Source organism: Protopterus annectens, chromosome 5.part0 (assembly GCF_019279795.1).
Source record: "Protopterus annectens isolate FY-2018-M chromosome 5.part0, PAN1.0, whole genome shotgun sequence".
NCBI classification, from domain to species: Eukaryota; Metazoa; Chordata; order Ceratodontiformes; family Protopteridae; genus Protopterus; species Protopterus annectens.
In genome coordinates this window covers 1,366,566,521-1,366,588,215 of record NC_056735.1, presented here as the reverse complement: position 1 = coordinate 1,366,588,215, position 21,695 = coordinate 1,366,566,521, and the positions used below count along the sequence as shown (strand labels likewise).

The 21,695-nt window shown below is 41.7% G+C and overlaps 1 protein-coding gene across 1 annotated transcript in view; it reads right to left on the bottom strand.

The window, feature by feature from the left end:
• Window positions 1-21,695, bottom strand: part of TMEM126A (transmembrane protein 126A) — a 385,068-nt gene that overhangs the window by 316,829 nt on the left and 46,544 nt on the right. Inside the window, exon 2 of the mRNA XM_044071173.1 lies at window positions 2,810-2,946. Coding sequence (XP_043927108.1) covers window positions 2,810-2,937 — 128 coding nt within the window. The 5' untranslated portion in view covers window positions 2,938-2,946. The remainder of the gene's footprint in view (window positions 1-2,809; window positions 2,947-21,695) is intronic.

Below are 21,695 nucleotides of genomic sequence, written 5' to 3'. Positions count from 1 at the left end.
TACTTTTTTCTCCACTTATATTTTACAATAATCTACTTGTCTCCTACTAATTCTTAATGTAAAAGCATACCTGCTTGTTTACTGGGGGGCATTTTTAGAGGAATGAAGTGCCATAAATTGTAAGAGGTGGGAATAACTAGTTTTAAATTAGATGAGAAATATAACAGAGATGACCTACAAGTGCACTGATTATGGATCAAACAACTCTACATGGCATACATGTCTCTCGGACTGAATACAAGGCATAATTATATAATCAGCATGGCTACTGGTTATTGAGTAAGTAAAGCTGAATAAACAACTACCCAGCTTTTGTATTGTCTAAGGTAGAATAAAAATGTGGGAAAACAAAAATTCTGACTGCTGCAGGAAAGTAAAATGGGGTAACTGTATTTATTTAATTAATATTTGGGTCCTAAAGTCTGAATCCAAATTTAATTTTATTCATGCAACTCAAGCTTATTAATCTATTGCAGAAAAAGTTGAAAACAAGCTGAAATATTTTAATATTAACACGACTAGATTTTAAAATGAACAACACTACACTACTGGAATAAAAATGTAGCTGTTACAGAACTTAAATTTGTGCTTCTTCTTCTTTCGGCTTTTCCTGGTTAGGGGTCGCCACAGCGGATCACCTGTCCACTCTTGATTGGCAGTGGAGTTTTACAGTGTTGAGTTGCCAGCCCGGTGCCCAACCTTCCACAGAAGGCACACACACGCACTCACACCTAGGGTCATTTTAGAGTGTCCAATCCACCTACATGTCTTTTGGGATGTGGGAGGAAACCAGAGCACCCGGAGGAAACACACGCGACCACAGGGAGGACATGCAGACTCCACACAGAAGACACCCCAGCCGAGGATCAAACCAGAGAATCTCTTGCTGTGAGGCAGCAATGCTAACCGCTGCATCACCGTTTGTGCTAGTATGTTTAAATATAGTAAATGGGCAAGGAAAAGTGTGCATTTTTATATATGATGTTCTGTTGTTGACTACTTCAATAATAAAATATAACTATCTACTATTAAAGTAAACAAACAGTTTCAAAGTAGTGGACTAATAAAATTGAGTGTTCTACTTAAAGTGCATGTTAAAACAACTGAGCAGCTCTGCAAAAAACAGTAAATAGTGGATCATCGATTCTTTAACAGTAGCTGTTTCTAGGCACTTTCCACTGTATGAAGCAGCAGCAATGGGACCTTTTCCTAAAATGGTTAATGAGCTCAGGATCAAACTGATGCAGGCTTTTTCTCCTGGAGATACAAAGGTAGCAAGCTTTAGAACCTGGGAACTAGATGCAAGAAGGTTCTCTCATCCAGTCTAGTCCTAGTTCTGACAGTGGTCATCAGAGGCTCTAGCAGAGCTAATGGATGACAGAAGACTAGGAGCAAATCAAATGCGTTTGAGAATCAGTAAAATGTTCTCAAAACTGGGCAAAAAGAAAAAGCAAGCAGCTGTATTCTAAACTATCTGAAGACATGTGGTACTAGAGTATGCATCATTTTACACACAAATCAATTCAGTACAACACCAGTATCAAAACATACCCAAAAACTGTCTAAATGACAAATAAAGAACAGTCAATAAGAAAGGAGTATTTATAAAGTTTGCAGATAGAGCCTGTCATTTAAAAAAAAAAGTTATTTGACTGTAATTCAAGATATAAACTGCTTATGCTGCTAGAACAATGGGAATACGCTGCATTCAAGAGGTGCAAACATGTGGCAATGAAACAGAGAAGACTAGGGTAGAGGTAACAGCTCAAAAGGATAAAAAATAATCTGTAAACTGAAGAAAGTAAGACACAGTAAAGAACTGATCTGTTCTTACTCCACAACTACCACAATTTCCACAGAAATGCCACCGGATCAGTTGTACTTGAAAGTAAAGACTGGAGTCGTGAAATATCCGGGTCAACCTACTGGAAATGTTGTGCTTTCTCCTGCAGGAGACTGAAATGTGTTATCACTTCTGATGTACAAAGATGACGAAGGGCGACACAGTGGTGCAGTGGTTAGTGTTGCTGCTTTACAGCAAAAGGATATCCAATTCAGTTTGAGGCTGGGGTACCTTCTGTGCAGAGTCTGCATGTCCTACCTGTGTTGGCATGGGTTTTATGGTGCTCCAGTTTCCTCCCACATTCCAAACACATGCAGTAGGTGGAATTGCCCATGAGGGGGTGTCTGAGTAGTATTAAAAATAAAACAAACGCTGCAGGGCTAGCCACCTGACGGTGTGATAATTGTTTCTAGACTGTCACTGTGGAAGTGACTCACTGACCCATGTGCAGAAATGGGGAAAAAAGGGGTTGTGGATGGATGCATACACCAAGATGATTATCACCTGTGATGTACAAAGCTGAAGGCATGCCTAACAATGCTCATTCCATGCAAGTGACAGCATTGTTTTTAGTTTCCCACGGAGGTTGGCTTCTGAACTTCAAACAAAGAAATATTCCTCAGTTACATAAAACGCATGTTGATTTTACCAAAACAAGTAATTTATAGATATTGCTGCTATGGTTCAGTTGGCTAATAGTTCCACTTCTTTAACATCAGCAGCAAAGAGAAGCAGCAGGCAGGCACACAACACACAAAGTAGACACTTTTGACCTGAAACATAGACTTGCTAAAAGGAGACAAGATAAATCTAGCACTTCAGATATCCTTTTCTAACTAGATTTACTGTTAATAATACAAAGTTACTCTTCTTTAAGTTACTAGAGTTATAAAATGTGCCAACTCTTCCAATTATCTGTTTCATAAAATGCCAGAGTTGTACTCTATTTACGTTTCATATTCTGACCTGTCAGTTTCTGGAAGATGTTGAAATTTTTTCAAAATAATTTCCACTATATGTTGCCTTGTATATGCATTCTTTGCATTGCTTGCATTTTGCGTAGTTGATGCTTGTATATAGTCATCTGCTCCCATCCTGGAAACCTAGAATGATTTCAAGAAAGCAAAACGTGAATGAAATTACAATACTTTAACTGTCTAATGCTAAATCGAGTAAAAACAAAACAAAATGAAATCCATATTTGTTTGTTAAAATGAATCATAGCCATAATGGAAGAATGAGACAGGCAGTTTTGCAGCACGGACCCATTTATTTCAAACAGTGCAACTACAAGGTAACCAAATACAATTTTGTATCTTTGGGAAAAGCTCTTTGACAAACAATTAAAGCATTAATCCTAGCAAATCTATCAGTGGAGTTTCCTCACCAGCTATCTGCCTCACCTTATAACCCATAGGGATAAAGACTCTGTGAGCCACTCAGAAACCTATGTTGGATGGCACTATCTTCAGTTTTTTATAGCAGGAAATTAGGATGCATTGTCTCATGAAATAAAATTGAGAGAAAAGTAACCAGTACCTCTGTGAGCATGTGACATGGCACTAGGCTTCTGACAGCCACAGAAAAATTATTTACGTTTCACAAAGTACAGTTTTGTACCTACCATAAATGTAGATGTTCGAGTGCTAATACAGCTGCAGTCATAACAGATGGGTTCTCTTGCCGTCAGGCGGGTCCTCGGTCGGCCGAATTCCAAAGTCTAGGTCCGGCGTCGGTTGTCGTCGCTTCTTCCCTGACGTCAGTGCGACGGGGATAAAAGAACCAGCCGACGCCATTTTCTTCAGTTTTTCTTGCCCCAGATGTCAGGTGCCCCCAGAAGGAAGGCAATAATAAATTTGTGTGATAATGCAGTGCTATATAATCAAAATACAGTAGTTGCAAGCAAATACATCATAAATGAAAACCCCAATCAGGTTGTATGAGGATGCGTTAGCCTATAGGCCTGTCCCAAGAGGGGAAGGTGGGAGGGAAACCTGGACTGCAGCTGTATTAGCACTCGAACATCTACATTTATGGTAGGTACCAAAACTGTACTATGTTCATCGTGCATACAGCTGCAGTCATAACAGATGGGTAGAATCCCAAAGCTAAGAAGGGGTGGTAGGCACTAGCTGGAACTAGGAGGAGCCAAAATGCCCTGCAAGACTGCAGTGGCAAAGCCTGCTCTAGATTTGGAGTATAATGGTAGGTTGTAGTGCTTGGAGAAGGTATGCACAGAACTCCAAGTGGCTTCTTCCAAAATATCCTTGGTAGGAACTCCTCCGAGGAAGGCTGCAGAGGTGGCTGTGGCCCTGGTGGAATGAGTTCTAATGCCTGTAGGAACAGTTTTGCCATGAAAGGAGTAGCAAAAGCGTATGCAGTGGGCTATCCATTTTGAGATTGTCTGTTTGGAAATTGGCTTCCCTTGAGCTCCTACCGCATAGGCCACAAAGAGCTGTTCTGATTTTCTGAAAGGCTTTGTTCTGTCCAAATAATAACGCAGCTGTCTGTGGATGTCCAAGGAATGTAGTAATCTCTCCCCTTTGTTTTGAGGATTAGGATAAAAAGTAGGTAAATGTATGACCTGATTTAAAGCTACCCTGGATACCACTTTAGGCATAAAGGACGGGTTGGTTCAGAATCTAAACTCTGTCCTGATGGAAGATGATAAAAGGCTGGACAGCCATGAGAGCCTGTAGTTCTGAAACTCTACGAGCTGAGGTGATAGCCAGAAGGAAAGCTGTTTTCCAGGACAAATATTGCAAATCTGATGAGGCAGCTGGCTCAAAGGGAGGTAAGGTCAATTTTTCCAGAATTAAATTAAGATCCCAAGCAGGTATTGGTTGTTTCCTTGGAGGCCTTAAATTCTTAGCCCCTCTGAGGAACTGTCTTAAGAGAGGGTGAGAGAATAAAGGTGGATCAGTGTTGTATTCTGCAGAAATGGCTGAGGCATGTATTTTAATGGAGGAGAAAGAAAGTCCACTGCTTAGCAGTTCAGCCAAATATTGTAGTATTTGAGGTAAATTCAGTTTTCCAGGATCCTGGCCCTTTTTCTCATTCCAGACACAAAAACGTTTCCATTTTGCGGAGTAAGCTTTTCTAGTTGATGGTCTTCTGGCCTCCAAAATGACATCCTGCACCTCCTTGGAGAGTAGGGCCTGTTGTGATGCTAAGGAATCTTTCCATGCGGCTAGATTGAGTGTTTTTAGCTGGCTGTGAAGAGTTTTGAAACTGTGCTGAGTCAGAAGAGGAGGCATTAGAGGCAGGGTCCATGGTGGGAAATGCGTCAGGCTCCTCAGGAGTGGGTACCAGTGTTGCCTTGGCCAGTCCGGAGCAATGAGAATCATCTTTGGTCTGTCTGCTTTGGTCTTTAATAGAACTTTGGGCAGCAGAGGAAGAGGAGGGAAGGCATAAACTGTCATTGATGTCCAACTGAAAGAAAGAGCGTCCACTCTCCAGGCCTTTGTATGGAAGATCCTTGAGCAGAATTTTGTCAATTGATGATTCTTGTGGGAGGCAAAGAGATCTATGTCTGGCCTTCCCCATTCTTGGATTATTTCTGTAAAAACTTTTGGATGCAATTTCCATTCGTGTGGAGCTGTCATATTCCTGCTTAGGTTGTCTGCCAGCGTGTTTTCCTTGCCTGGCAAGTACTGTGCTTGTAGTTCCATTTGTAAGTCGATGGCCATGTTCCAAAGTGACATGGCCAGTCTGCACAGGGGGTAAGAATGTGTTCCTCCCTGTTTGTTTATGTACCACATAACTGTGGTGTTGTCCGTTCTTATCAATAATTGACCTGGTTGTAGAAGGTCCTTGAAAGCTATAATAGCATTTATTACTGCTAGCATTTCTTTTTGATTGATGTGAAGGTGCTTTTCTTTTTGGGACCATTTGCCCTGAATGCACCGATCTGTCATGTGCGCCCCACAGGCGTAGTCCAAGGCGTCTGTTGTGATGACTTGATTTGCTTGAGGCTTGCTGAATGGAAGACCTGTGTTTGTTTGACATGCTTGAGCCCACCACAGAAATTCCTTTTGCAGACATGGAATTAGTGGTATTATTGTTTCCAAACTGTGGCTGTGTTGAGACCGTATGTTTTTCAGGTACCATTGTAGTTTCCTCATATGCAGCTTTGCACATGGGATTAGAAAGATGCAAGATGCCATGAATCCCAGAGCCTGCAGGATTTTCCTTGCAATCAGCCTGGTACAATTTGTTAGTGTGCTGAAGTATTGTATTAGTTGCCCCTGCTTCTCTGGCATGAGGTAGGCCATCTGGGTGTTTGTGTCCAATTTGGCACCCAGGAAAATTATCTTCCGTGAGGGTATTAGCCTTGATTTATTTTTGTTGACTGTGTATCCCAGAGATTTCAATAACATTATTACATAAGCCAGACGTTTCAGAAGAATGTGCTTGCTGTCCGCTTGGATCAGGCAGTCGTCCAAATAGGGGTATATTTGTATCCCTTGAAGTCTGCAGTAGGCAATTACTGATGCCAGGCATTTCGTGAATACTCTGGGCGCAGTAGATAAGCCAAAGGGCAATGCAGAGAATTGATAATGGGTTGAACCTGCAAGAAATCTGAGGTACCTTCTGCAATTTTGTCTGATTGGGACATGCAGGTATGCCTCCTTGAGGTCCAAACACAAATGCCAAGAGGTCCAGCAAGACAAACAACGTTCTCAGTAGAAAAAACACTAATGTGAGGAGCAAAGCTTTCGGATAAAATCCTTTATCAATACTGAAAATACAAATGCAAATGCAGAGTATATATAGGTCTAAAAAAGTCATATGACCGGCAACCAAGAAGTCACATGACCCAATCATTAAAAAGTACAGTTTTGTACCTACCATAAATGTAGATGTTCGAGGATCCACATTGCTGCAGTCATAACCTGTGGGTAGTCCGCTGTCCTCGGTCGGCCCGAATACCAAAGAGTTAGGCTGGCATCGGTTATGGGCGCCTGGAGCTGACGTCAGTACGTAGTAGTACTTAAGCGCATGACTGACGCCATATCCTCAGTCTTTCTTGCCCCAGATGTCAGAAGGCCTTAAAAAAGAAAGGTCAGAGCCAAAATAGTAAATACCCAACAACCACAAGTGAGAAAATAACAATTATCCCAAAAGAATAACAGCCACCCCAAACTACAGAGGAGAAGGAGGGAGGGAAAATAGGACTGCAGCAATGTGAATCCTCGAACATCTACATTTATGGTAGGTACAAAACTGTACTATGTTCTTCGTCTCACATTGCTGCAGTCATAACCTGTGGGTAGAATCCCAAAGTAAAGGAAAAGGGAGGCTGGCAAACTAAAAAGCATTAGGAGCTGCTAACATGCCCTGTAAGACTGCAGTGGCAAACTCAGCCCTAGACTTGGAATAAAGAGGGAGATGGTAATGCTTAGTAAAAGTGTGAACTGAACTCCAAGTAGCTGCCTCCAAAATATCCTTAGTAGCTACCCCCCTCAAAAAGGCAGTAGATGTGGCAGTAGCCCTAGTGGAATGAGGTCTGATCCCAGCGGGAACATTCTTCCCATGATGAGAATAACAAAAAGCAATACATTGACCAATCCACTTAGAAATAGTCTGCTTTGAAACAGCTTTCCCTTGTGAACCCAAAGCAAAGGAAACAAATAACTGTTGAGTCTGTCTGAACTCTCTAGTTCTGCTCAAATAATAACGCAGCTGCCTGTGGATATCCAAAGAATGCAAGACTTTTTCCCCCCTATTTTGGGGATCAGCATAAAAAGTAGGCAAATGGATAGACTGGTTCAAGGCCACATTGGAAATCACTTTTGGCATAAAAGTAGGGTTAGTACGCAAAGAAACTCTATCCTTATGGAAAATCAGAAAGGGTTCAACAGCCATGAGAGCCTGCAATTCAGATACCCTCCTAGCAGAAGTAATGGCCAACAAAAAAGCAGTCTTCCAAGACAAAAACTTCAATTCAGATGTAGCTGCAGGTTCAAAAGGAGGTAAAGTAAGCTTCTCCAACACAAAATTGAGATCCCAGGAAGGAGTAGGAGCTCTACGTGGGGGTCTTATATTTTTTGCCCCTCTAAGAAATTGCTTAAACAAAGGGTGAGAACATCTTTGTGCAAAATTTTGGTAGTTGGAAATTTAGAGGAGAAGCGAACAGATCTATGTCTGGAGTTCCCCAAGCCACTGTCAACTGTTGGAATACCTGAGGATCCAATTTCCACTCGTGGGGATCCACAATTTGTCTGCTCAATACATCTGCTAGGGAGTTCTGTGCTCCTGGCAGAAACCTTGCTTGAAGAGTGATGTGCAAACTCAGAGCAGTCTCCCACAATATCATTGCTTGTCTGCAAAGAGGGTAAGAATGGGTTCCCCCCTGCTTGTTGATGTACCACATGACTGTTGTGTTGTCTGTTCGAAATCAACACCTGTCCTGGTTGAAGTAGGCCCTTGAAAGCCATCAGGGCAAACTGGACTGCTAACATCTCTTTCATGTTGATATGCAAATGCTGTAGTCTGGGAGGCCACGTGTCTTGAATCCATTTCCCATTGAAGTGTGCTCCCCAAGCCAAGTCTGAGGCATCCGTCGTTATGATCTGACTCGCCTCTGGTCGGGTCACAGAGCGCCCCTTGTTTAGGTGACATTCCTGCGCCCACCACAAGAATTCCTTCTGGATGCAAGGTATTATCCGAATGACAGTGTCCAAATCGTGGCAGTGTTGAGTCCATACACTTTTGAGATACCATTGTAGCTTCCTCATATGCAGTTTGGCATTGGGAAGTACTAGAATGCAAGATGCCATGAACCCCAAGGCTTGAAGGACTGTCCTTGCAGTCAGCCTGGACAGTACTGATAATTGCTGGAAGTATAGGTGAAGAGTTCTTTGTTTGTTCGGGGTCAGAAAAGCCATCTGAGAAGCTGTATTCAGTCTCACACCCAGAAAGCACATGTCCTGAGAGGGTACTAGACTGGACTTTATTTCGTTCACAGAATACCCCAGGCACCTTAAAACTGCCATTACATACTGTAGATGTTGAAGTAACTTGTCTTTGTCTTGAGCCAGAATCAGGCAATTGTCCAGATAAGGATAAATTTGTATTCCCCTCTGTCTGAAGAAAGCTATTACAGGAGCCAGAACTTTTGTGAACACCCTGGGGCCAGTAGATAAACCAAAGGGCAATGCAGAGAACTGATAATGAGAAGTACCAGCCCGAAATCGCAGGAATCTCCTGCAGCTGGGCCTGATAGGAATGTGAAGATAGGCCTCTTTGAGATCCAGAGTTACCATCCAGTGATCTTTGCCTAGCATAGGCAGAAGTTGTTGTAATGTTAACATCTTGAACTTTGGAATGTCTAGGTAGGTACTGAGAATGGACAAGTCCAGAATTGGCCTCCAAGTGTTTCCTTTCTTTGGCACTAGGAATAGACGGGAATAAAACCCTAGGCCTACTTCTGACGGAGGTACCACCTGGATTGCTCCCATCTGTAAAAGCAAAGAAATTTGTTCCTGAGCCTCCAGCCTTTGCTGAGGAGGTACATCTGGCATGCCTTTGAAAGGAGGAAAAGTGTGAAAATAAAACTTGTAACCTTGATTTATTATGTCCAACACCCATTTGTCCTGGGTGACCAAATGCCAGTTTTGTTTGAAAAGTGCCAACTTTCCTCCTAGAGGAGCTGCCAGAAAAGAAGGATCTGGCAGCTGAAGATACAGGTCATTGGGTTTGTTTACGAAAAGGCTGACCCCTGCCCTCACCAGAAGACTGTGCAGGAGAACTCCAAGTCCTAGGCCTGAAAGAACCCTGAGCGTGAGCCCTGCCCCTACCACGTCTAGACCTGCCCTTGGACGGAAAATCCGAAGAAGGGTAGGACCATCCTCTAGCAGGCCAATTCCTGCTAAACTTAGGGGGCTGCACTTGCAAAAAATCCTTAACCGTCTGCATAGACTTAGCTTTATCTTCCATCTTTTTCAAAACTGACTCCACAGGGGAACCAAAAAGAACTTCAGATTGAAGAGGAGCATCCAAAATCTGAGCTTTAACATGCTCTGACAAATTTTGATCCTTAAGCCAGGCATGTCTACGAATAACTGAACCAGTAGCAGCAACCATGGATGAAGCCTGAAGAGCATCAAAGCCACACTGCAAGGAATGTTTACCAACTTGATCTGAAGCATGAACCAACTCCTGCAATTCCTTACACTCTATACCCCCAGATAAAGCATCCACCTTAGATTTCAATTGACCCAACAAAAAATTCTGATACTTCAGCATATGAAACTGGCAATTTAAAGCCCTCATAGCTAACGTAGAAGTGGTGTACACTTTTTTCCCCCACCTATCCAACGCTCTAGAATCTTTATCCAAAGGAACTGGATTCTTAACCACAGAAGCTCTGACACCCTTCGGCCCTTGAATAATAGTTTCCGGGTCAGCTCTAGGACTCTTATACAAATATTTATGTGCCTCTGGAACTCTGTAATACCTGTCTGGCTTGACAGGGCCAGGGGGTAAAGAATCAGGATTAAGAGAAGCTTCAGAAAAAACATCCTGAACAACATCCAAGACGGGGAATAGCCAAAGGCCTATGTTGTGGCAAAAACAAAAATTCCCTAAGCCTTTTTCGAGAATCTGAAAAATCCTGACCTTCCCACTTGAAATGTTCCCTCATGGAATGTAAGGTTTCAGAAAAGGAAAAATCCTCTGGAGGAGAAGCAGAAGGACAGGAATCCTCTGCATCCGAATCTGAATAGGGAGGAAAATCCTGAATATCCTCAGCTGAGGACTCAGAGTAGTCTGAAGAATGCTCCATTCCCTCCAAATCTGTCTCCACCCTAGGCCTCTTCTCTGGAGGGGGCAGAGAACCCCTGATCAAAGTAATCAAATCCTCTGCCGTTTTCAACATATGTTTTTTAGGAACAGAACCTGAAGAACTAGGGCTATGGCCAGTACCAGAAAGAGCAGGTTTAGCTTTAGCATGGCCTTTAGTCACTGAGGTAGAAGGCCTAATAACCTTTTGTAAGGATGGAACTACAGATACCTGAGAAGCACCCTCGGCCTGGCCTAACTCCTGAGAGGCCAACTCCTGCAAAAGTAAAGGTTCCCCCTGGGATTCAGCCGAGACTTCGGCTGGATCCACCGATTCAACCGTAGGTTCCATAGAACCGGCGTCCGCAACGGACGACTCATCCGGTTTAGACCTTAAAGATTTATCTTTTCGCTTTTTAGCGGTAGCGAGCGGAGGATCCGACGGCATGTTGTAATTACACCGCTTACCGAAAACAAGCCTGGCACAGTCTAATCTTCGTTTAATGGTGCGCTTATTAAATCTAGCGCAAAAGCGACACCCGACAATGTCGTGTTCAGGCCCCAAGCAAGGAATACAGAGAGAATGATAGTCCCTATGAGGTATCTGTTTCCCACAAGAAATACAATTATTAACTTTTTCTGACATCCGGATTAACTGAGGCAAGAAAAGACAAAAAGTTTCCCCAACGGGGTACTTAGCCCAACTTGGTCTTCGGTCTGAAACTCGATAATTGAAAATTTCAGAACGCCGAACGGCACTTGCAAACGCTGCTTCTGCTTCGGACCATGCGGCAAGAAAGACTGAGGATATGGCGTCGGTCATGCGCTTAAGTACTACTACGTACTGACGTCAGCTCCAGGCGCCCATAACCGACGCCAGCCTAACTCTTTGGTATTCGGGCCGACCGAGGACAGCGGACTACCCACAGGTTATGACTGCAGCAATGTGAGACGAAGAACATCAAGTAGAAATAAATAAATATGCAAAGCTAAAAAATGCAACAGCATAATGCATACATGAAAACAAAAAACATTTAAAAAAGGAAGAATGTATATTTTTAAAAAAAGGGAGAATGTATATTTTTAAAAAAAGCAAAGTTTTAACCTAAAAATCACATGTACAATCATATACATAAAGAGAAAATCTCATAATCTAGATCTACTCATTCTAACCAAAATAGGTTTAAGGCTGACAGTACTATTCAAACCAGGGGGTGAGTCACCCATCAATCTTATTATCCAGTTGTATTCTTTAATTTCTAATTTGTTATTGATATCACCACCTCTGGGTGAGGGTGAAACATGGTCTATAGCTTTAAATTTAAATACATGCTGTTCACCAAAACATAGCCTGTGTTTATATAAAGCATTAGTGTCCACATCTTGGATTTCGGACTTGTGTTCTGTGATCCTATCTTTAAGTTTACGTGTGGTTTTACCCACATAGAAAGAGTTGCATAATACACAGGTAGCAAGGTAAACCACGTGGGTGGTAACACAAGTAGCAGTTACATTGAACCTAAACAGCCTCTTACCGACTGGGTGTTCAAAGATACCTAAATGTTCATCATCAATGTCATCACAGCACGAGCAATTATAACATTTTCGTGTGCCCATAGTGCTGGATGGATGTGTTATGATATTTGTAGGAAAATCTTTGTAACAGAGGACACACTCTTGAGGGTTCTCATGTTACGATATGCAAAAAATGGGACATTGCCCAGCATTACTTTTAACTCTTCAGATGCCATCAAGATTAGCCAATTCTTATGGACAATACGTTTAATACATGGTGTTTTTGTACTAAACGAAGTAACGTATCTTACTTTCATCTCATTCTGGATGGACACATTGGGCAAGCCAACAGCTTGTGTTTCTATGGCGTCATTTAACATAACAGGGGCCACCCTCGACTTTCTTTCCTCTAGCACATTTAGTTTCTCATTTAAGATGGTAGCATCATAACCACTGTTAGTGAAATCAGCTATCATCTCATTCAACTGTTCGGAGAAGCTAGGATCTTCCGTGTTAAACCTACTGGCTCTATAAAATTGAGACCTGACAGTACCTCTAAAAACATGTGGTGCATGCATACTACTTGCATGAGTGTACCTTCCTGCACAGACTTCCTTTCTATGGAGGCTTGTTCTAAGTGTACCACCGTCTCTACATCTAAGAAGGTACCTTTTGGTAACCCTAGACATAGTATCTTTGTTTACTGTCATTCCAACTGATATTGGCCTGGATTTGTTGAGGGAATTCTTACTCTCATGTCCTGATCCCAACTTCCACAAAATTGAAAAAATATGTACTCTCATGGATGTGGTGTTGAGAAATAATGTTTTCCTTTTTAATGAATCCTTGTATCTTCAGCTCACAGGTGTGGCTATGGGTACTTCGGTAGCCAATACTTATGCCAACCTAGTTTTATACCAGTGGGAAAGGAAACATTTATTTAGTGGTTTGAATCCATATAAAGATAATGTAAAGTTCTTTCAACGATTTGTGGACGACTGTTTTGATTTGGGGGGGCACGTTACAGGATTTGAATGATTTTATGCTGTACATCAATTCAATCTCATCTTTTTTGAAGTTCAAAATGTGTTCATCTGAAATTACTATTAATTTTTTAGATATCAACTTGAGTCTTGACGGTGGTACACTTAGAACAAGCCTCCATAGAAAGGAAGTCTGTGCAGGAAGGTACACTCATGCAAGTAGTATGCATGCACCACATGTGTTTAGAGGTACTGTCAGGTCTCAATTTTATAGAGCCAGTAGGTTTAACACGGAAGATCCTAGCTTCTCCGAACAGTTGAATGAGATGATAGCTGATTTCACTAACAGTGGTTATGATGCTACCATCTTAAATAATGAGAAACTAAATGTGCTAGAGGAAAGAAAGTTGAGGGTGGCCCCTGTTATGTTAAATGACGCCATAGAAACACAAGCTGTTGGCTTGCCCAATGTGTCCATCCAGAATGAGATGAAAGTAAGATATGTTACTTCGTTTAGTACAAAAACACCATGTATTAAACGTATTATCCATAAGAATTGGCTAATCTTGATGGCATCTGAAGAGTTAAAAGTAATGCTGGGCAATGTCCCATTTTTTGCATATCGTAACATGAGAACCCTCAAGAGTGTCCTCTGTTACAAAGATTTTCTTACAAATATCATAACACATCCATCCAGCACTATGGGCACACGAAAATGTTATAATTGCTCGTGCTGTGATGACATTGATGATGAACATTTAGGTATCTTTGAACACCCAGTCAGTAAGAGGCTGTTTAGGTTCAATGTAACTGCTACTTGTGTTACCACCCACGTGGTTTACCTTGCTACCTGTGTATTATGCAACTCTTTCTATGTGGGTAAAACCACACGTAAACTTAAAGATAGGATCACAGAACACAAGTCCGAAACCAAGATGTGTGGACACTAATGCTTTATATAAACACAGGCTATGTTTTGGTGAACAGCATGTATTTAAATTTAAAGCTATAGACCATGTTTCACCCTCACCCAGAGGTGGTGATATTAATAACAAATTAGAAATTAAAGAATACAACTGGATAATTAGATTGATGGGTGACTCACCCCCTGGTTTGAATAGTACTGTCAGCCTTAAACCTATTTTGGTTAGAATGAGTAGATCTAGATTATGAGATTTTCTCTTTATGTATATGATTGTACGTGTGATTTTTAGGTTAAAACTTTGCTTTTTTTAAAAATATACATTCTCCCTTTTTTAAAAATATACATTCTTCCTTTTTTAAATGTTTTTTGTTTTCATGTATGCATTATGCTGTTGCATTTTTTAGCTTTGCATATTTATTTATTTCTACTTGTTTTAATGATTGGGTCATGTGACTTCTTGGTTGCCGGTCATATGACTTTTTTAGACCTATATATACTCTGCATTTGCATTTGTATTTTCAGTATTGATAAAGGATTTTATCCGAAAGCTTTGCTCCTCACATTAAAGTGTTTTTTCTACTGAGAACGTTGTTTGTCATGCCTCCTTGAGGTCCAATGTTACCAGCCAAGACTCCTTGCCCAGCATGGGAAGAAGTTGCTGTAGAGTGAGCATCTTGAATTTTGGTACGAGTAGAAATGTGTTTAGGATGGACAGCTCTAAAATAGGTCTCCAATCTTTTCCCTTCCTTGGCACCAGAAATAGCCTGGAATAAAAACCTTGACCTTGTTCGTGCGTAGGTACCTCTTGAATAGCTTTCATGTTTATGAGATCTGTAATTTGCTTTTGTGCCTCTGCCCTTTGATTGTGTGGCAGGTTTGGCATGCCTCTCATTTTTGGAAGGGTGTAAAAATGGAATTTGTAGCCTCTGTTTATAATGTCCAGGATCCATTTGTCCTTTGTGACAACATGCCAGTTTTTTGAGAATAATGCCAGCTTTCCTCCTAAGGGGGCTGCCATTTGAAACCTGGTTGGCATGCAAAGGGGAAAGTCATTGGGTTTGCTTTCTGAAAGATTGCGAGTTGTCCTCACCACCTCTTTGTGTAGGAGCTTGCCATAGTCTGCCTCTATACGATCCTTGGGATTGTCCTCTGCCCCTCGGGCGCCCGTATCTGCCTCTTTGGGGTCTGTCTGTGGCAGGAAAGGACTAGTTTTTGGAAGGCCAATTTCTACTAAAACGTGGGGGTTGAACCTGTAGAAATTCTTTCACAGTTTGCATTGATTTAGCCTTCTCCTCCATTTTCCTTAATACCTCCTCAGCATTTGCACCAAATAGTACATCCTTTTGAAGAGGGGCATCTAGTAATTTAGCTTTGACATGATCAGGCAAGGCTTGTTCCTTGAGCCAGGCATGCCTATGTATGACTGATCCTGTAACAGCAGCTCTACACGAGGCCCCTAGGGCATCAAAACCACATTGTAAGGTATGCTTACCCACTTGTTCTGCACTATGCATCAAATCCTGCAACTCCTTCAGGTCTGGTTGTTCAGGTTGTGACATTTTACTCAAACTGTGATAACAAAAACTGTTGGTATTTTAGCATATGAAACTGACAGTTTAAGGCCCTCATGGATAAGGTAGCCGAGGTATATACCTTTTTTCCCCACCTTTCTAAGGATCTGGAATCTCTCTCGGAAGGCAATGGATTTTTGGCAATGGAGGCCTTAACTCCCTTGGGGCCCTGTGAGATGGTTTCTGGGTCAGCAGCATGGCTTTTGTAAAGAAATTGGTGTGAGTCAGGAACCCTGTAGTACCTGTCAGGCTTAGCTGGAGGTAGAGAGTCTGGGTTAAGGCAGGCCTCCGAGTAAACATCATCTAGGATGTCCAAGACAGGAGGAATAGCCAGAGGCCTATGCTGAGGTAACAAGAGAAATTCCCTAAACCTTTTCTTGGAATCTGAATAATCCTGGCATTCACAGTGGAAGTGTTCCCTTAAGGTATGCAAAGTTTCCCCAAATGAGTAATCCTCGGGGGGGGGATACAGAAGGGATGGACTCCTCCGCATCAGAGTCTTCAAAAGGGGAGTAAGAATATTCCTCATCATCAGAGTGCTCTGAAATAATGGAGCCCTGATCAGAGGAGGGGGAATCTTCCTCCACTCTGGGCCTTTTGTCCGGTGGGGGCTGAGAACCTCTGATTAGAGTAATTAAATCCTCAGCCATTTTAACCATCCGTTTCTTAGGCATGGGGCCTGGAGATGGGCCCTGTGTAGCTGGTCTCTTAGAGTGCATGGTTGCTTTAGACTTTGTGAACGCCTTGATGGAGAAAGAATAGGAAGGTCTGAAGACACCTTGAGTGGAGGTGGACCTGTCCACATTCTGAGTTTCAACGCCAAGAGTGGCTTCGGTATCTGTAGTTGGGGTGTGGGCCGAGGAGCCTGCGACCTTGGGCACAGGAGACACCGTCAAAGAAGTGTCGTCGGTAATCAGGGGCTGCGTAGGTGCCTCACTGAGAACCCGACCACGTGGAATCGGCTTTGGCGTGGTATCAGTAGAGACCGCGGACCTCGTGTGTCGGTCCTTGTCTTTGCGTTTTTTTAGACAAAACCGGAGTCGGAGTATCTGACGACATAGTATAGTTAAATGCTTTCCCAAAATAATGCTGGGCGAACTCCGCCCGACGTTTAATAGTGCGTTAGTTGAATGTAGCACAAAAGCGACAGACCGAGACGTCGTGGTCTGGGCCTAAACAAGGTATACAGAGGGAATGGAAATCCTTATGCGGTATTTGCTTCCCACAAGAAATACAATTATTAACTTTGTCTGACATCGGTCTGAGGCAAGAAAAGTTTCAACGGGTACTTAGCTTTTAAGAAGACTTCGGTTTTCAAATTTCGTAATTTCAGGAGCTGGCCGACCGGCACTTGCGAACTGCTTCTACTTCGGGCACCGCGCGGCAAGAAAGACTGAAGAAAATGGCGTCGGCTGGTTCCTTTATACCAGTCGCACTGACGTCAGGGAAGAAGCGACGACAACCGGCGCCGGACCTAGACTTTGGAATTCGGCCGACCGAGGACCCGCCTGATGGCAGGAGAACCCATCTGTTATGACTGCAGCTGTATGCACGATGAACATCTGAGGAAAAATGCTGTTGCAGAATAAGAGTTTTCAGTTCTGCTGATATTAGAGACTGTTGGCAGAAGCTCAGGGAAATTCTAATGAAATACAATATCCCATTTATAAAATCATTGGAAACAAATACCATATGAATCATCCTAAGCCTTACATTTCCCAGATAAGAGCTGAAGTATTCTCATCAAATGCTGACCATTAGTTACACTTCTGCAATATAGTGCCCTGGCTGAGAAGAGTTAATGGCAGAGGGAGTTAAACTGCAGCTACACTGAGAATGTGTATGACTGTTGGATGCTGACAAGCCCCAATGGAGGACATTCAGAAAATCAGAATACTGACTCTCCAGTGATGGGGCAATGGAAATTAGGCATTCTTAATGTACAAAGGCCATCTCAGAGATTAGCACTTATGAGTACTTTCCACAACTACCTTGTCTTCCATGGGTTTCAATCATTCCGTCTCCAATAGCCATATCATCCAATTCAAAGTCATTGGAGAATCTTAAGAGTACTCAGTCACTCAACAGCATAAGGCAGAGAAACTAATTCTGGATAGGAGGCATACCTCCTGGCAATTCACCTACAGCACTACTTTGAGATGCTGCATGAAATAAAGCACAAGTTAAAGCTCATGTGGACAGAGGGAGAATATGCAGACTGCACACAGAAAGCAACCTAGGTATGATCAGAGCTGCAGAATGAAACACTGTCAGGGTGCAAAGTTAACCACCGCACTACTGTGAAACGGTGTAGTCAGTAACGATCAAATCCGAAGCAGTCTCAGAAAATCTAGGCAGGTCCATAAGCAAGAATAAAGAGTTTAAGGCTGGTCTTCCTAACAGTGAGCATGTGTGAAGCAGACTTGGTGTTATATAACCAGTATCATATGACCTGAGGAAGGAATTCTATTAGGAGAGTAAAATTTCAATATTTGAAGGTGTACATAGTTTTGTGCGTTAGTATTAAGTTAATAAATTTTAGGGGTGTATTGGTGGTGTGTTTGTATTTTTTTTGAGGAATTTCAATAAAACAAAAAGTTTTATAATATGTGACATAGGCTCAGATGTATATAACAAGAAACAACTGTATAAAAGTTCAACTTGCCAAACAGTGTATGCATGTAACACAAAACCTGGAACTAGACATTTAACAAAAAAGGTGTGTTATACATAAAAGGTGGGAATAATAACTTTTTTAAAAAAAAAAACAAGTAATCTCCGTGGTATCCCCGAAGTCTCAAAACAACCCACTAAAGTGTAGTGGGTCTAAAAACAAAACAGTGTAAGAAACTTGTGTGGAAGATTTTCAGTCCATATATTTCTAGTTAATCACTGTATATTAATCAGATCAGACAATAGTAGTAGAAGTAGCGAACATAAACTCGTCAAGTCAAAAAGTAATAATAGAAAATATATAATTCTACAGCATTACTAAGTATTCGAAAGTAATCCAAGCAAGGCAGGCAGTCCAGTCGAATAAAGGATTTTCGACTGGAAACAGACTGCCTGCCATGGTGCAAGATATGAAATTCTGCCAAGCACTTTATTTATTAGAAAGTATTCAGCCATGTGGAACAATGTTATACAATAAAATCTGTAGTGTGTGTGTGTATATCTATCTATCTATATGGGTTTGTCAGAAACTCAAAATTCATATTGTCAAGATGATATGATTGAGTTTCCAAAAATAAAGCAAAAACACCACAGCTTCAGCCACCTCAATATAAGAACCACACTGACATCAAGGAATACTGGTCACAGTATTGGATGTTTTTTGACTATATGGTGTATAAATGGATGTGGTTTTTAGTTACATGAAGGCAAAAGGCAGAGGTACCAGATAAATTCTTTGTGACCAGTATTCCTTGATGTAACTGTTGTCCTTATATAGTGGTGGCTGAAGCTGTGGTGTTTTTGCTTTATTTTCTTCTTCAGCGTGTTTTTTGGGTTTTTTTTTTTAAACAAGGAAATAAGACGTTCTGGGAATTTGTGACTGTAAACTTCCGATGTCACTGTTTTGAACATCGATGAAATGGTAAGTCGACATTATGAAGTGGACCAATACATACATATATATATATATATATATATATACATATATATACATATATATACATATATATACATGCACACACACACACACACACACACACACACACACACACACACACACACACACACACACACACACACACACACACACACACCATGTGTGTGTAATACATGTGACATAATTTGTCTTCAACTGTAATATTTCACTCACCTTCATAAAATCACATGACATCTGGTTTAAAAGTTATGCAGTGCTAAGATTTGCAATAAAATTGTTTTGCAGCCTGCTTCAGTTTTTGTTGCGTATATCTGTAGAAGTGCTGGTATGGGAGGCTGGAAACACTTAAGATTTACTTTAATGGCAGAAACATGCATATTAAAAATAGTTTAGGTGTTAAGATTTATAAATGCACTGCTGTTTTAAAATACCAACTGATATAAAGGAATTGTCTAAGATATGTTTTCCTATAAACAATGTCATACAGCAAAATTCAAGTTAGCGTTCTGCTCTGCTGATTCATATGACGAGAGGCCATTATTCTTTTAGCCAAAATGTTAGTTTTACTGGTGTGTTCTGTTGCAGTGAAGGAGGCAGCAATTTCTCGGGGTACTGCCTCTCCGGTTGACACTCTTCTTTCTGCTGCAGCATAACCTGCTGATTATACCAGACATAAGGGTCTATGGTAACCAAGTGACTTCTAGAGTAACATAATGAGCTACAAATGCAGCACAGTCAAAGACTGCTGTGATATGCCACCTGTGTGCTTGGTATGCTGGAGTGATTTACTGTAGCACCTTTGGTGCTATACCAGGAGTTGATATTTTCAGGGCATTGAAGCGGTTAATGGATTCACTATAAAGATATTGGAAATAAAATGGATAGAGGGCATTACTAGAGGCACATTGGAAAATCTTCTATATATTATGAAGGTGAATGGTAGAAGAACCCTAGACATAGACATCTAAAATGAAGTACAAAAAAAAAAAAAAAGATATTTACGGCTAGCTTCTTATTCTGACTGATAGGACTGCTGCGGATGTGTAGCTGAGGGCACCTCCTTTTCACCAGGGGGCACATAGCCGTATACCTCAGTAAGGCGAGCAGTGCTATGGCAATGTGTCCAAGGTAGCCATAGATAGCATAGAGTAATCTGTGCACTGTAATAGTTCTGTTGTTGTTTAAATTTCAGACTATTTATTTTTGGATAGTTAGCATTTTTAAGTACAGCATGCTTTATTACAAGACATTGGCTTTGAACCGAACAATCGCTTCCCATAATGCCATACAAGGGCAAAATTATTTTTTCCCTTTGAGTTTGTGTGTGTGTGTCATAGAACTCTCTATACTAAAACTGTAATTTTATCATGCAGTACAATGCCTAGAAAGAAATCAAATGTAAATTTTGTTTTTCTCTCCTGCATAGCATCCTTTGTTTTAGGTCACCGCTTCTATTAAGCATTTGGTTTTGAGGTGATTTTGTCTCATATGCATGAAAATTAGAAGTTATGTACTCACCATAACGTTCCATCTGAGTAGGTGACTTCATTCGGATGCAACCTGTGGGTATCGGATCCGACCTCGGATCCGAGCCGGCAATTCAAAAGCTTAGGCTCCGAGCTCCTAGCTCCTCCCTCTTACCCATAACCCCTTGCCAAGCCCTGACTGACCTCAGATTGAGTTTGCCTCAAAATACTGACAACAGTACACTAAAACAGCATAAATACTCGCTCTATAAAGGTCAGGGGGATGGAGGGATGGTTGCATCCGAATGAAGTCACCTACTCAGATGGAACGTTATGGTGAGTACATAACTTCTAAATCTGAAGTAGGCAGACTTCATTCATCTGCAACCTGTGGGACAGAGTCCCTAGCTACCTGAATCTTGGGCGGCCGTCATGGAAGGATGTTCCGGAGCACCGCTGAGCCAAAGGATGCTCTTCCTCTAGAAACAACATCCACCTTGTAATGAGAAATAAAAGTATGAGGCGAGGCCCAAGTAGCTGCCGCGCAGATATCATCCAATGATACACGGGACTTAAAGGCGGCTGACGTGGAAACTGCCCTAGTAGAATGAGCCGTAACCCTCTGAGGAGCAGGTCTGCCTGAAGTGTCATATGCCTGCAGAATACAATTAGCAATCCACTTAGATAGTGTGACTTTAGATACTGCTTTACCCAGAGCAAATTTAGCAAAGGAGACGAACAGCTGATCTGATTTCCTGTGGCCAGCTGTTCTGTTAATATAAAACGTAATTGTCTATGAACATCCAAGGAATGCAATTTGTATTCTCCTTTGTTTGAGTACTTGGGAAAAAACACAGGTAAATTGATTGACTGGTTAATATTGGATTCAGAAGAGACCTTCGGAAGAAAAGAAGGATTGGTCCTGAGGCACACCCTATCAGGGAAGAAAGAAAGGTAAGGCGGTTTGACGCACAGAGCCTAAAGCTCAGACACTCTTC